Below are 17,330 nucleotides of genomic sequence, written 5' to 3'. Positions count from 1 at the left end.
AACCCACACGGGGAATACAAGATGGACATGACAGGGACTTTCAGGAAGGAAAACAGGGAATTTGAAGGAGGTGGGTTTGGGGTGGATTAACGGGGGTAGAAAAGATCGAGGATTTGGATGGGGGATGATAAGAAGTGGTGGCGAACAGCTGTTTTGAAGGCCTGGAGGGAAGAATGGGATTGCACAGGATCCATTGGTCTCGTTTGCACGAACTTATTACATTGTTTTGATTGTTTTGATTTTTATTTATTTTAATCGGAAACTGCTGGAGATGATGCCTCCAAACACCTGCAGTTCTCCATAATGTTTCTCGTCGCTCAATTGCCGCATGACAATCTGCTTGCTTCTTATCCTTGGTCAAGAAAAATGTGACTTTCTTCTTATTGCTTTGTCTCCCGCTGATGCTACTTGGGTAAACTGAAGGTCCTTTGAGTATTGCTGCGCATTCCCTGTTCATGTGAAGTGTGAATGAGTCTGCACACAAACCTACCAGGGCTTCATCTTCACTGCTTCGCACATGTCCTCAATTACCTAAACTGTTCAGACAGTGTGGCTTATCACATTGTCTGTGAGCTTGTATCGAACCTTCACTTAGAAATTAACTCCAATAACGACGGGTGGCATTTGCAGATGAAGCTTCATGCTTACAGAATTATTTGAATCCTCCCTAAACTTGAATAATTGGACCTTGTTAAAGAGCATCTTTCCGAGAGCAGACCTTTGTTCGTCCAATGATGCATAAATTTTTCTACATAATGGTCTGGACTTGAGATACTGAATTATTAAGGACAGCAGTTTCACAAACTACCAAGGTGTTGGGGGTGAGAGGGGGTGTGGGAGGATGAATAAAACAAAAACGAGTTGTAGCTTCCGGGAGAGGAACAGCATGGAAAGGAATCCGTGGATGTGAACGAGGTAGTGATGGGTGCGGTGCATGCAAGGACTTGAGTGAGGACGAGACAACAGACACGGAGACTATTCCACAGTCGGGAGAATACGGAGGCAAATGAATGCAGGCAATTGGTCTGGGCTTTCGGAAGGTGAGCAGGTGAGTGTTTCGAAAGGAATCCAGATGCCCCGTGATTGCTTGAAGAGTACAGTCAGCCAGCTTCGGTGATCGATGGGGGACAGACCAGGTGAAAGCACCAACTTTTCACCAGGTTGTTCCTGAGGTCCATAGCTTTGATGTTTCGAAGGGTTGCCGCAAAATCGTACAAATTATATCCATTTTCATGAACTGTATTTCATCAATGACATAAATTTGTTCCTCAAAATTGCTTTCTCATTGTATTTTACATCTCTCTTTGATTTTAAAACTATCTTTGTTGCTGGGTCAATTCACTTGTAGTTCAGATTGCAGCATGGTACATCACACGCTTCCAGTGCTGCAACAAGGCATCTTGCGTGGGTGGAATGTTTTCCATCTCTCTACGAGCTTCGTCGACAGAGTTTAGGTGGCTGGTCCTGCCATGGAGGACGGTGAAGCGATCCAGGAATTTGAAATGGTTGGCATCAAAATTGAGTCGAGTAATCGAGGGACTCGTTGCAACAAAAGTGAATGCCTCGGTCACCTCCAGAGAGCATTCCCTCCACCCCTGCCATGCTGGCTCCCCCCTCCCCTTTCCTGTTGAAAGGCGATATCGTGTCGCAGCCTGTGAAACTGGAGAAAGAGCAAGGCCAGTGATTTGTCGTCTTCAAAGCATGAGATCCTGTCAATATGAAGGTAAGTGAAACACTTTCCTGTGCCCAATGCCAACCCATATATCTGCAGATTGCAGAGCTTGCCAATCATAATCACAGCATCAGTATCCACGGTGCGAACAAAGCTTTTGGGAGAGTCGTTCTCTTCAAGGAATCTCGCAGGTGAAGCAGTATTCTCATGTCTGTTTCTTCGTGGTTACATGGTCGCACGTCCCGTTCAGATCCTCTGACAATCACTTGTGGACCAGCTTGTTATAACCTGTCAATCGGGGGGAAATCTGTCGCTCATCTTGCGAGAAATGTGAAGAGTTCCTGCCTGTTTGAGGGGGTGGTCATGGAGAAACTTGGCAGTTTCCATGAATTTTGTTCTGATTGGCAACCTTGCTCCACCCGTTTGTGCTTTTTTCTTTCTTTTTTTTAATCAGACTTTGCTGCTGGTGACATGTGTTCCATTCTACAGCAATTATTTTGAACTCTGCCAATTCCTTCATGATGTGGGGAACAAAAGCATCATACGTGTACATCAAATGTGGCAGTGTTTCTCGTTGAAAGGAAATCCAGCGCAGCAGCACCATGTTGTATTTTGACGTCGGATTCCATGAGGTTTCACCCGAGTATCCTGTTCCAGACAGCTCAGCCGATGCGACTTTTAGTATTATTTTTGTCCTTGACGTCGCTTTTCTGTCCGAAAGAGATGGTGGATATGGGTGATTCTCATGCTTGATATAGCTGTTCGTGTCTCCATCTCTGTGCCACATCACAATACATACCTGAGAGAAAAGGGTAACATTCTTCATCATTGATATTTGCACTGCCTGTTTGGTCTTCAATCTGACTATTGGACACCTGAAAAGGGTTAAGATTTCTTTTTTGGCTTATAAGCAGAAGAGGTGTAGTCTATCAACACTGACTTTTGGTTGCTGTTGTGTTTGGGTTTGCTTGTTGTTTCCCCCCATATGGACTGTTAACAGATCCATATCTGACATCACATGTCACCTGTAAGCTTTGATTTTGAAATATCAATGGGGTTGCCTGACAATTTAGTAATTGAAATAAACTATCGTTATAATTAGAGTAGCCATTCATCAGTTTGGTAGCTCGTCTCTTAAAATCAGTTATAAACCTATTAAAAATATTTTAAAAATAAATAAATCAGCTGCCAATATTCCTTCAGTGAAATATTTAATATGCATTGAATTTGCATAAATTATCATGAAATTATTAGGCTTTATCAATTTTGTGGCTACCCTTCTAAAATTGAAGGTATGGACCTCGAGAACACATGGTGAACAAGAAGGGCACGCGGTAGAGCGCATACCTCTGCCCTGTAATGGCTGATCCCCGAGAACATATCGGGCCCAATACGTTTTTGAAATATCGGGCGATACAGTGCCTTATCAGTTTTGAGCCATCTCTCTCAATGGTGAAGAATCACATCAAAAATTATCCGGATCTTCATCAAAATCTAATCAGTTCGTCTTTGCCACACAACAAACCTGTCCACAAAATTTCATCCGGATCCGTCCACAACTTTTTTGACATATCATTTACACAGACAAACAGACAGACAGACTGACAAAGGGGTGAAAACGTAACCTCCTTCACCTTCGGTGGCAGAGGTAAAAATCAGTGCTTTCATCAAAATCTGGCCTAAAGCTGCTTCACTCGTAGGAGAGGACAGCAGGACAGTCAATATGTAGGCTTGTATCAACGCTCATGAACTTCCTGTTGGTGGGAGAGTGACAGTCCTTGGGGTCATTCCGTGTCAAATCAGCCAAAAAAATGGAATTCTGCGGTGACCCCCTCAGATTTTCCTGAAAAAAAATCTCAAAGCTACCTTAACATATATGAGGAAGGTTTGCCAAGTTATAGCTCAAAATTCCAAGTAGTGTCCGAGATATGGTCCTACAAACACCCTTGAGGTGCTTCAATTCTGGCAGTCGCGAGTTGCACATTTGTATCTGAAGCATTTTTGAAGGGCTCTAAATTCCAGAGTTTTACAAACAGAGTTCTGAAAATTCACACAAATGGTGTCTATTGGTGAGGTTTTCAGAATCTGACATAAAAAAATGTTCTACTTAAAATACTTTTCAAGATAAGTACTCTCAAAAGTAGTAATTTGTAACACGCAGTCAAAAAAATTGGAGTTTTCAAATTGTTGCTGCCAACAGTCAGTTTATTCATCATGAAGAATTTTATTGCCTGATTTACATAATCTTGTGACTGGATCATTTACACAGGAAAACTGAAACCTTTTGGAGCAATTCTTGGGTGCTATAGGTGTCTGAACTTTGCTCCAGACTCAACGACACTGAAATTTACCCCGGTTTTACCCCAAGTGTTCACCATGTTGACAGTAACACAGCTCTTTTAAATTTTTGTCACTTAAAGACACATACATAGGCAAACTGTGGTAGAAAATTCAAGAGTTGTTCTCAATTCCTTCTATTTTTAAACGATTTTTATAAAGGCCCACTATTTAAAAAAAAATATGTCCGATGAAAGATTTCGAATAAAAGCAATAGGTGTGCTTTTGAAGTGGAAGCCATGTCAAGAATTCCTAAGCTGACACCACAATGAGCATGCAGTAGTGTTTCATGGTCAGAATAACTTTGTGGTTAATTTACTTTGGCTCAAAAATGTATTTTTCCAATTAAAAATCAGATGCTAACACTTATCTCAATCATGAAAAAAGGCACAATGTACAATGGTGCATTTTGTATGATATAAAAGTAACAAATATTTATAACATTATTAATCTCATATCATAGAATTAAATTTGCACATAAACATCAAATTTATACCAAGTAAATACTTGTGTAAAGCTTTATATTCATGCAAAATATCATAAATGTGGGGTTTGAAGTTTTGAAGTAATTTACAAAAAATGCATCAATTTCTAATGATTCTGCAGTCCCAAAAGCTACTTTTTTTTAAAATAAAATAAAGATATTGTAAGGAAGTATGACTTAAGTGGAATCTAACAATATATAAATCAGTTTACTAAAGCTTAAAGAAGTGCACCAATCATTTCAAAAGTTAGGCATGAAGCACAACTCTATTTTATTTAGGCTTTAACCTAATGCACAGCCCTGTAGTAACTGCCAATGCTCATTGTTACATTTTATTATATCCTGGCAATTATAAAACTAATCACTGTTCACTTTGTACAATGGATCCAAGTACATTTGTCCAAACAATTTGATATGAAATTATGAAAAAAAAAAAGTTGAATCAGATATTGTAACAACATTTACAAATGGATGTAGACTTTTGTACAATGTACACTAAGTTTATAAACAATTAGATATGCAAATTAATATTTATAATGGTGATTATTATGATCACATTATGTGTTTTAATTTGTAGTTGAGATTGGCGGTGGCCTTAAACTAAAATATATTTTTTAAAAAATGTGAGCCAAATTAAAGTAACCACATACTTGTTCTGACCAAAAAACACAATAATTTGATCATTGTGGTGCCAACTTAGGAATTCTTGACATGGCTTCCACTTCAAAAGCACACCTATTGCTTTTATTATACAACTTTCATCGAACATGTTTTTTTTTAAATAGTGGGCCTTTATAAAAATAGAAGGGATTGAGAACAACTCTTGAATTTTCTACCACAGTTTGCCTATGTATGTGTCTTTAAGTGACAAAAAATTTAAAAGAGCTGTGTAACTGTCAACATGGTGAACACTTGGGGTAAAACCGGGGTAGATTTCAGTGTCGTTGAGTCTGGAGCAAAGTTCAGACACCTATAGCACCCAAGATTTTGCTCCAAAAGGTTTCAGTTTTATTGTGTAAATGATCCAGTCACTAGATTATGTAAATCAGGCAACAAAATTCTTCATGATGAATAAACTGACTGTTGGCAGCAATTTGAAAACTCCAATTTTTTTTGACTGCATGTTACAAATCACTACTTTTGAGAGTGCTTATCTTAAAAAGTATTTTAAGTAGAACATTTTTTATGTCAGATTCTGAAAGTGTCACTAATAGACACCATTTGTGTGAATGTTTAGTACTCTGTTTGTAAAACTCTGGAATTGAGAGCCCTCCAAAAATGCTTCAAATACAAATCTGCAACTCGCGACTGCCAGAATTGAAACACCCCTAGGGTGTTTGTAGGGCCATATCTCAGACACTACTTGGAATTTTAAGCTATAACTTGGCAAACCTTCCTCATATATGTTATGCTAGCTTCGAGATTTTTTTTCAGAAAAATCTGAGGGGGTCACGGCAACCCCTGACTGAAATGACACAGAATGACTGCTTGGGAATCTGATGTCCTTGAAACATTCTTGTATCCCATTCTGAAACTAGAACTGATGTTCAGCATCTCTTCAAATCAACATCGCGGTATTAAAAAGCATGCACAAACAACCTCAATTTTAGTCACCCTATGTGTGATGTGGATATGCAGTACTCGCACGTGTTGTATGTAATCCATACTACTACTACTACTACTACTCCTTTAACAGCCAGTTGATGCCATGTTCTTGTGGGGTTTGGCTGTGGGGGAAGCTTGAGCAACGTCTTTCACAAACAGGCTGGCCCAGGCCTGAGGTTCAACGAAGTTGGTGGCAAGTGCTGATGATAGCTTGCCTACTCTTCGCAGTGGACACCATGGGATCTTTCCCATCCACCAACAAATGCTGGCAAGCCGGGATTCTCATTTCATGTCCATCCATGAGACTGCACACACATTGATGAAAAACCTGGGATGATCGTTCATAAAACCCAGGCTGGACAGCTAAATTGCCCTCATCGGCCTTCGCAGCTGGCAGGATCGAGAGGGCAGGATAACCCTCATGGAAGGAGTGCTCTTTTTCCACTGAAGCTTGATGCCAACTGCTCATGAAACCTTCATTTCTTTATCCTCACACCTTTTTGTTCCTTCCCATACAAGCTTTCTCATTCTGTTCGTCTTCTGCTAATCAACACAGCATCGGAACATGGGCGCGTCACACGACTCTGCTTCACCACGCCCCGGTGCATCCATGTATGCGTGCATCATCATCGACTACTGATACATCTCAGTTTGCTTCTCCCCTTTCTGCTTTCTGAGCCATCTGCTCAGGAGCGCTTTTCGTCCATGCTTGCGCGAGCTTGTCACGAGTCCTCCCTTTCCGCTTCTCCATTTCCACAAGCCTTCTCCCCTCTACCATTGGTCCGCAGCTGATGGTGGTGGGTCGAGAACATCACTTGTGGAAAATATCACACTGTGCTGAGGGAACTTTCAGTTCTGAGGACAATGGGAGATCTGTTGGAGGGAGAGGGATGGGGTGTGGTACACGGGGTAAACAAGCTGGTACTACAGGGGACTTTCAGCAAGGCAAACAGGGAATTTGAAGGAGGTAGAAAAGATCATGGTTAGTATGGGGGAAGATTATGAGATGGTGGTGAATAGCTGGCTTTAATACCTGGATGAAGGAGTGGGATTGAAGAGGGTGTGGGAGATTGTTCCACAGGTAGGAAAAAGGAGTGAAGGTGAGCAGTGATTCTGATTTTGCAAGTTTCACCAGAGGGGTTTTTTGGCAGACCTTGAGCGCCCTGATGAAATATCGGGGGGACAGATCACAGATTGAGGTTGGGGGGGGGGCACAAAGCCTGAGAGGAGATGGCAGAAGACAAACCACCACCTGCTTCCAGTGAGAGAGTGAGACTTCCCCTGCTTTCCTGCGTAAATCTTTTAAGAGCGATGATGCCTTAAATTTCAGACTCTTCTCCATTATTGGATCCATGCCTATCCCAATCTCTGCCTGTTCATTTGCCTTGCAGAGGAAGTCAGACAGTCCCTTTGTTGTGAGGATAGGCCAAGCAGGTTTGGCCTTTTCATCATCAGTCACTGCTGCGAGCCGCTAGGAGCTCTTCAAGCTCATTAATTATTGGTCAGCTTTTGGTGATGAGATTTAAGCAGCTCTTTCCTCTTTGTCATCGCTCTCGTCCTTGGATGGTAAAAGATGGTGGGAAATGTCACCTCTGCACATTCCTTGATCACAACCACCATATTTAAGCACACGAACAATCAAGCTTTATATGTGTTCGGGAAAGAAGCGTCGCAATTATTCCCACACGAAGAAAGGAATCCGCATTTTGAAGCCCTGCGTTGATGAGGATTGATGTATGTATGATGCATCCTTACCCTATGTCACCAAAATCTGGACCAAACGAATATATTTGCCAAACTGCAATGTCTATGTTGCATGTTAGAGATTTGTGGAGTTAAACGTTGCCTTGTCGTGTATGATTGTATCGTTTCCATGGAACTTCAACTTTTTGAAGACCCTATCCATCACTTCATTGGTTAATGGTGTACCAAGGTGAAATGCAGCCTGAAAATAGATAAATAAATAAATAAATAAAGGAAATTGACTCGTTTCCTGGATGTAATGGTTGAGAGCTGGTTCTCTCGACGAACGTCCTTGAACGTTTATTTTTGCACGTACAGTTGATTTGCTCCCAAAACTTTCAAGCCAAACATTGAAGTTCTTTTCACTCTGAAGGAAGTGTTGGACGTGTCGGTTTTTTGGAATGCAATCCTGATGATGTCGTTTCCCACCTTACTTGTCCCATCATGAACTCGATTGTTGCAGCTCCGCTTTGTGATGGGATTGAATATTGCATCACGGTGAAGTTGATTTAAATTTTAAGTGGTGAAATGAATTGCCTTGAAACACCATGAGAGTCCAGAATGTGGGCACGATTGTCGACGGGTGGTAAACCGTCAGGCTTTTCGACAAACGAGTCGTTTTTTTTTGTGCGTTTGTGACGTGTGCAGAATCGTTTGCACGAGAGCATGAAGCTTTTTGACTCCATTTGCAACAACAAGTGGTTCGTGGAGACCTCGATAATCTTGTTCCTCAACAAGAAGGACCTGTTTGAGAAGAAGATTGTTGAAAGTCCACTCACCATCTGCTTCCCTCTATACAAGGGTATGGGGTTAGCAATTGGAGGTTTTATTTGATGTAAGAATGTTAAAAATTACATTTAACCTCTTGTATGCACTGGATTGTGTGGAACATTGGTTTAGCATGTGGATTTTAGTTGTGGAGCACAAATACGTGGCTGCACTCTGCGAGACTTGGACTGGGAAAAATTTTTTTGAGGAATTGGAGGGGGTGCAGCAATCTGGGTGAAAGATAATTTTGCATACAAAGTCGAGGCTCTTGGAAGAGCTGGAACACTGAATTCATCAGGACTCAGCGAATGGAACAGTAGAGTGAGTGGAGGGGGGTGAAGGGGGGGACACTAACAGCAGAGTTTGACAAAATAAAAGGAGATGTGGCCAAGTAATGGGTGTGGGAAGGAATGAGGGTAGGGGAGAATGCAAGGGGTGGACCAGATGGATAGAGAAGCAACCTCCCAGGAAGTGAAAGCTGGAATTTGAAAGGTGGGTTTGGGGTGGGGTGGGGGTTTCATGGGGGTAGAAAAGAGGACAATCGGCATGAGAGACCGTTAACCTTCAAGGAGCAAAGGTATCGAGTGTGGAGTAGGTATATTCTTGTGAAGTGTTGATCTCGAGACAGAAATAGGTCAGGGTGTTTAAGCAGGTAGTTACATACCATCAGAATGTGAGTAGATCCATTAAGTATGTACTAAAACTTGAGTGCATCTATTCATTACTTTCTCCATGAGAACGTCTGAGTCGAACCCAATTCTTGCAGTGAAGGTGCTCTTGCCACATTCATATGGCAAACTACTTTTGACCCCAAAATTACGACTATCAATTTCGTTTTACAGGGATCACGCAGTCTTTGAAACTACTAGAAATTCCTGGAAAAAAAATGAAAAGGCATTTTCCAGGACTCAAAAGTCTGAAAACTTGTCCAAGTCCTTGACACTCCTGGAAATTTATGCAAATATAAATAATCTGACAGGTCCCGGTCATAATCGTTTCCGCAGGTGACTAAGAGAACGCAAGAGACTGTTGGCAATTTTCACCCCTGCCAGGGATTTTCAATTCGCTGCAATAAAATAGTTTCTCAGTCCGGAAGTATGAGGAGTGAATCGTAATCCCCCATCAATTGATCACATAGTGCTAATTTCGTTGCTAAATTGTTCTGAGTTGAGCTCTTTTAATGTTGTTCTATTCTCTGCCCCTAATTGTGTTAATGGCCTCTGGTGGTTATCCAATCAGACCAAAAATATTTGACCCGTGGGACTTTTCTGCTGTTTTGATATAATTTTCCGTGGGACGGGGCTGCTGTCGTGCAGGTGCTAAATGAGACGTGCAGCACGTACAGTACAATAAGGCAACAGTATTGTACTATACGACGCGCCAACACTGCGTTCTGTGGAATCTTAATCAATTCCTTTGTTTTTGGTTATAATTGCCCTTCGTGATTTTTAACCATGGCTCCCAAGAAGAAAACTGTTGCTAGTGGTGAACTCGATGCAAAATGATGGCTTAGACACAAAGTGGAGGTTTTGGATGAGCTTGGTCGAGGCGAGAGAGTGCGGTGCTGCATCACTGCGTGGGCAGACATTATGGCATTGAGTCCAGTATCCGCCAAGTAAAGAAATGTGCAGAAAATGTTAGTGGTGGTGAATGCTCTGGTTTTGCACCGTGAGCGATGGTGATTGCAGTATACCTCTCTAGTTCATGATGCATGAGTTTTCGGTGAGAGGAAACGTAACCGCCAGGGGAAAACAAGGGTTTACTGTCGTGCGAATATCCCACCTCGTTTGTGGGGAGCATACATTTGTTAACTTCAATTTTTTTGAAAAATGAGGATGATTATTAATTGCAGTTTTACTCCAAGTGAGCAATCCATGTGACAGAAGCTGGTGATTAATTCTGCACAAGGTACAACTTGGATTGGTTCTGCGGTGTCACCTGGCATGCTAAGCTGGTATATTTTTGGCTCTAGGTATGCATATATCGTACGTACGTATCATAAGGCGTGCATGCGTGCGTGCGTGCGTGCGTGTTAACCCCAACCCCCTTACAGATAAGATGTGAATACGTTTGATTAACAGAAGAAAAAAATACGTTTGATTAACAGAGAAAATCAGATGATTATTTATCAGTTGCAGATGTATTCAACTCCCTTTACTTAATTGACCCAAAAACATTTCAGAAGCAAATGATTTGTTTGAAAGGTTGTACACATTAAGTGGAATCGGTTTCACCTGCATGTAATCAGTGGTTTAACTTAAAAATTAATCTTCCCCACTTATCTAAAGAGTTTTAATGTGCAACTCACTTGTTCAACCAACAAGGTGAACATGAAGACCAAGGAGCTTTCCAAAGAAGTCAGACATAAAGTGGTGGAGAAGCACCGTTCAGGAGAGGGTTACAGGAAGAGTTCAAAGTCGCTCATTATCCCTTTGAGTTCGGTGAAATCGATCATTAAGAAGTTTAAGCCACATCATACCACCGAGAAACTACCCAGATCAGGTCGCCCATCCAAACTCAGCAGCCGGGCAAGCATGGAACTGGTTTCGGATGTCACTGTAAATCCAACACTGACTGTGAAAGATCTGCAAGGCCCTTTATCCGAGTTCAGTGTTCATTAATCAAAAATACCCTGTTCTTCACAAATCTGGCCTCTATGGACAGGTGGCAATAAAGAAGCCATTTCCGTTTGTTTGTGTTTTCCATTGTTTGTGGAAAAGCATCTCGATGATACTGCAGGCATGTGGAGAAATGTTTCGTGGTCAGATGAGACAAAAATTTATTTTGGTTTAAATTCAAAGCGTTACATGTGGTGCAAACCTTGCTCTGCTAATCACCGAGTCAACACCATCCTTGGTGTCAAGCATGGTGGTGGCGACATCATGTTCTGGATAAAAGGGTCAATGGACGGTGCAAAGTACAGGATAATCCTTGATGAAAACCTGCTTTTCGTCAGCCATGAATCTGAAACTGGATGCAAGATTCACACATTTCATCAGGGCAATGATCTGATGTACAAAGCTAAAGCCACACTGGAGTGGCTGAAAAATAAGAAAATAAATGTTCTTGAGTGGCCCAGTCAGTCGTGACTTGAACCCAATTCGACATTTGTGGTGAGACTTGAAGATTGCAGTCCATCAACGATCCCCATCAAACTTGGCAGAACTAGAGCAATTGTCACGTGAAGAATGGGGAAAGATTTCACCATCTCACTGTGCAAACCTGGTAGAGATCTACCCCCAAAAAATTTGTATCAGTCATTGCTGAAAAAGGTGTTTCCACCAAGAGCTGACATTAGGGGCTGAATACTTTAATAACTAGTGAATTTTGATTTGTACCTGTTTTTTTTTTTTACAGGTATTCCTGACGTGTAACCTCCTTCAACTATAACAGTGTTTAGTTTGATCTCTTCACTTATAATATCGACGTAAACATACATTTTAAGGACATTTCCATGAAACAGAATCAAAAGAACTACAAAGCTTCTCATTGTGCGCTCTTTCGGGTGAAATTCGCACAAAGTGAAGGAATGAAGAACAAACTGTCGACCACTTATCAAGGAGACCAATTCCGATTGGATGTTTTTCTGTGATGTGCCTCCCGATGCTCATGGTGGGAGGAACCTGTTCAGTGTCAGTGCTCCATTTGGAGGTTTTAAAGTCTGGGGCAGGGCTACTCGGTGGGTGAGCAAGGGCTTTCAGAGGATATGCAAGTAGCAGTGGAAGATGTGAATCCGCATCTCAGAAAATCAAGACAAAATCGACCTCCATGGCTGGATCATGAACATCCAAAACTACTGGAGGCAGCAGAGTACGTGTCGTGATGGCGGATATCGACCGGATCATTGGAGGGTAGTTAACGCAACCCCGTTAAAGGATCCAGGAGGAATTGGGGAACTCTCGACCTGTTGGTTTCACTTCAGTTGTACGGCAGGTGTTTACGTTGATTACGGAACGGATTGGGAACATTTGAATAATTTTCAAACTATTATTCTGTAATCATTTATTCTTTAAAGTAATTTTCACGAACACATTCAGCAAGGGGTTTATTAAAATGAGGTCATTTTTCACAAACTTTCAGAGTTCTTGCAAGTAGTTTCTGATTGGGTAGATGTTGTGTGTGTGAACTTTCAAAAAGCTTTTCATAAGGTACCATCTACAAAGCTGCTAACTTAGTTGCGGGCTTGGGGTGACTGGTCAGGTTGCTTACTGTATTGAATACTGGATTTTAAGAAAGTGGGAAGGATATGATGCAATGCTTACAAAATGTATGGGATGGAATAGCAGAGGATAGCATGCAAAGAGTGGTTGTGAGTGGGAGGATGTCAGTAGTGGGATTCCTCGGGGATTGGTACTGATGTGCTTTCTAAATTTGTGGATGACAACTTGAAGGAAGGTCGAGAGTGGTGGGGGGGGGGGCGGTGATTAGATTCAGTTAAGTCTCGGAATGTTCATAGATTGGGTAAAGGATTGTCAGATACAGGGTAATATAAAGAAGTGTAAGGTGCTGGGGATGGGTAAGAATAATGAAAATAGGGATTGCATGATGCAAGAGCCAATCTTCGAGGGTTTTGCACAGGAAAGGGATCTGGGGGTGGTAATAGTTATGGAGGGTAAGCAGACAGCATGGGACTGGGCAGCAAGAGGTAAAGCTATTGGGTTTTTATTTAATTGTATTCGGAGGGGGTCAATTCTAAATTTCTAGACATCTCGAGCAATTCGTTAGTCTGGCACCTTGTCTTGCTTTCCAAACTCTGCCGATGGCATCGAAGGCAACCTCTCCCCATCGCCAACGCACGGCCCTCAACGGGATAATCTCATCTCTGTCGAGTGTCGAAAAGGCAGTGTTCTGGGCCCAGTCCGATTTGTTATCGTCAACGATCTTTCTGACTCTTGAAAATCCTCTATCTCTTTGACACTACCCGATGTTGTAACATCCCTCATCCTTAAAATGTGGAGGTAGCAGCCTCTTCACTCTGTTCAGATCCTGATGACATCACCGGCTGGTCAAACATATGCAATATCTTTCAATCCTGACATCACATATTCTCATTTTCTTTCCGAACGTGAACCCTCTCATGTACTTCCTTAAACCTCTTGAAGTTCAGTCACTCAAGTTTTTGAGCCTCACCATCAGCCTTGATATTTCTTGGGCAAACCACATCGAAAGTCGCATCTCAGGCTTCCAAAGCCGGTTGCCAACCTCCGTCGCGCAGTCTTTCCTTGGCACGACTGACCGTTCATCCACCTTTGAGACCCTCATCTGCAGATTGATGGCAGACCTCTGTCTCCTTTCATGCTGGCTCCCCTTCCTCACACCTTGATCAGCTTGACTCCATGGAAACGAAGGCCTTCAATGGAATCTCCCATTTTCGTGGAATTTCGTGAGGCTTTATCTGGAATATTGTTCCGTTTTTGCTAGCGACCATAGCTGCCAGAAGAGAAGTTTCAGCATGGAGCAACCGTTTGATTCTCGGCCTAGCTCTACTTGGCTACGAGGAGTGACTGAAGGAGAGAGGACTTTATACATTAGGATCTTGGAGAAATGTTTGAGATAATGAAATGTGTAAATGGAGAAGTTTTTCAGTAGAATATTTAATCCTTCACCCAACAACCCTTTTCATCAACATTGATGTCCCTGTGCCTCTCACTCCTGTGAAATGAAGTTGAATTGGGTGTTTAGTCGTACAGGCATCCAAATTCATCCTGTTTTCCTTGTACCTGTCCCCACAGACGGAAACAACTACAGAGAAGCGTCGGCCTACATCCAGAAGCAGTTTGAGAACCTGAACAAGCAGAAAGACACCAAAGAGATCTACTCGCACTTCACGTGTGCCACTGACACCAAGAACGTGCAGTTTGTGTTCGACGCCGTCACCGACGTCATAATCAAGAACAATCTCAAAGATTGTGGACTCTTTTGACCCGATTGGTTCCAATGAAACTTCAAAACTCTTTGCATTCCGTTGATCGTGGTCTTGTTTCCAGGATTGCTACGTTCGGTCGAGCCGGTGCACGGGGTCGTTCCTTCACGCACATCTCTCGCTTCCATTAAACCGTGTTGGGTCATCATTTCACCTCGATCGTACGACCTTCTTGGACCGCAACACGGGTATTGTCACCGGTTGATGCAGTTTTTTGTCGGACTGGTTCTAAATTGTTGAACTTTATTCACTGTTGTTTGGAAGTAATTTAACTGTTTTGGAATCCGTTTTGTTACCGTATACTTAGACCTTCGTCAGTCGGCCCTTGCTTTCGTTGTAGGATTCTGCATCGTTGACGAGGGCTTAGGTTGTCTGCATGAAACTGTATATTTGTTACTTTCATTTCGTTACTTTAGATTATCCTTTTGACGCAACCATCGGTTCTGCCGATTTATCTGGAACATTGTTACCAATTCGAGAACATCGATCCATTTGTGAAAGTGGATTGGGGGGGGGGAGCTGTAAGGAGTTCTGTTGTTTTTTTTTGTCTGCACTTGTTATTATTGGCCAGTAGTTGATGAACAACTTGGGTTTTTAGTCATTCCTGTTTTGATGTGGTTTTCAAACCAATAATCGATCATACAACTGTTGGAAAAGTCTGCGTGAGTTTATTGAGTCTGTTGATGGAGGACATTGTACCCCCCCCCTTCCCCTTCCCGTCCATTGTGCTGGTGCTTTAAATTTCTCTTCTGATTATTATTGAAAGTTTTAAAAAGAAATTCTTCTGAATGATCTTGCGCTTTGTTGTCGCCCACTGGCATGAACCTCCGATTCAAGGCGCGATCCCATGCGGACATTTTGGAGGTCGTTCCGAAACCCACTTGTGCTGCCACCAGCAATAACTTGACGAATCCTTTCATTTTTCAGTGTGACTTGACCACCTTCGGCTTCTGCTTTTTTCGGACGAGACCACTGTGTGCATGATATGTGAAATGGATGAGCTTGTGTGCGAACTCCACCTTCCCGTCGGTTTGGAGTGGGTTTAATTGTTTTGGGATCTCTCCGTTTGCAATTCTGAGTTCACAAACACGCCTGGAACTCGTTGGGACCCGAGATCGTGTGCGAGGTTGCTTCCATCTGGACTGTTCCACCTTGTTTTATCTATCTTAAGAACTGAACCTCTTCAAATTTATTTTTTAATCGCTGTTATGTTTTGTTAATTTCATATTCAAGAATTTGCTTTTAGTTGTTGCATTGATTCCTGTCTCTCAAACTCCAATAAACTCTCCATAACATCTTTACCTTCAGTTTCAGGATCCAGACGCGGCGCATCAGTGGGACACAGAACGTAAACTGTTCAGCCCATCGGAGGTATGGGCTGATATTTAAATGTTGCATTTCATGAAAAAAAACAAAATTTCAGGGTCTAATGGTCAGACGAGCCGCAACAAATTGCGCGCATGAAGACGGGTGAGACAACACTGCACGACTTCACACAAACACTCTGAACCGTCCTGCGACACTCAAGGTACTGGTGATGCCATACTCCCCACATTCGGTGAGGCAATTATGGAGGAATTTCCTCCTCCACATGGATGCTAACCTACGGAGTTTGCCTGTGCTTTATCCTCCAAGTGCTGGGCATCAAGCAACGAAGCAGCACGTACTCATTTATCTTGCGTATGACCTGGCTGAGGTTGAAATTGAACTGCTGACCTCCAGGACTTGGAATCGATACTCGAACCAATTTCCCATCGAGTCTGCTTCGATTTTTGTTTCAGACAAGGAGGAACTTGCATTCGATTACTCGATACAGGAAGGGGGATTTTAATCCACGATTCCAGAATAAAGTGCCAGGTGCTTCGCAGAAACAGAAAACGCGAAGCCGATACTAATTTGAACGAGAGGATACATTCCTTGTAATTGTAATTTAAGTGTTAAAACAATACCATGAAATAAAAAAATAAACCAACCATTTCCAAATGTGTGAAAAAGTACGTCCAATGCCTCTCTTGTCACAGGTCCCAGGTGTAAGGCAAACGTCCCAGGTGTACTGGTTGAACCTGTTTGTGAATTTCGACTGAAAAATTCAAAATTCCTTTTCTTTGAAAGCTCGAGGTTTAGCTGAGTGTGACGAGTGCTGAAGAGCCTTTGTCTGGCATCATTTCAAGTCGAGTATTCCACTCTGTGCACTCGGAACCTGACCGAAGGTACTCGGCCCAAGATGCAACAATGCTGTTCATTCAAGCGAAGGTACCTTGAATCCACCAGGGGTCGCCATTTGCAAAGGAATTTCACCTTTGAGTTTGTTTAATTCTTTTTTAAAATTAAATTATGGTTGGAAGAGCTTTGTTGTTGTGTTTTGTTTTGTTTTTACAAATAATTTACAACCACTTTGACTACTTGTTCCAAAGATGGTGTTCACCAAGTGATGTGATTTGCTCTTATTTGACGTTCGAAGGTATGTTTACACCTGTGGCATGCATGTTGTACACATTGCAGACGAGGTGCAGCTTGTTTCTTCTCGCTTCGAGTGTTGCTAATTCGCACCATTCCAGGTGTCTTTTTTTCCTTGTCTGGATGTCACACGTCCTGCCATCGATTGTGACGTCATCGTGCTGTTTCTGTGGGTGTGTTGTCAGTCAGCAGCGTGTGCGACGCGTCAAGCTTTTCCCAGGGAGTGGTAATTGTGGACAATGTGAACATGCCGTTTAAATGATCCACGATTTGGATTCAATAACACAAGATACCCCTCACCGACAATGGCCAAGTCCTTCGATTCGTGATCACCTCCATCT

The 17,330-nt window shown here is 42.3% G+C and overlaps 1 protein-coding gene across 1 annotated transcript in view; it reads left to right on the top strand.

The window, feature by feature from the left end:
- The window catches only part of LOC147033465 (guanine nucleotide-binding protein G(i) subunit alpha-1-like), a 39,692-nt gene extending 23,859 nt beyond the window's left edge, over window positions 1-15,833 (top strand). The window contains exons 7-8 of the mRNA XM_085871653.1: window positions 8,490-8,643; window positions 14,342-15,833. Of these exons, the coding sequence (XP_085727779.1) occupies window positions 8,490-8,643; window positions 14,342-14,532 (345 nt within the window). The 3' untranslated portion in view covers window positions 14,533-15,833. The remainder of the gene's footprint in view (window positions 1-8,489; window positions 8,644-14,341) is intronic.
- Window positions 15,834-17,330: the final 1,497 nt, after the last annotated feature.

This window comes from Eptatretus burgeri, chromosome 2, assembly GCF_056783735.1.
Source record: "Eptatretus burgeri isolate ZD-2024b chromosome 2, Ebu_testis_v1, whole genome shotgun sequence".
Taxonomy (NCBI): Eukaryota; Metazoa; Chordata; class Myxini; order Myxiniformes; family Myxinidae; genus Eptatretus; species Eptatretus burgeri.
This window is presented reverse-complemented; position numbering and strand designations above follow the sequence as displayed.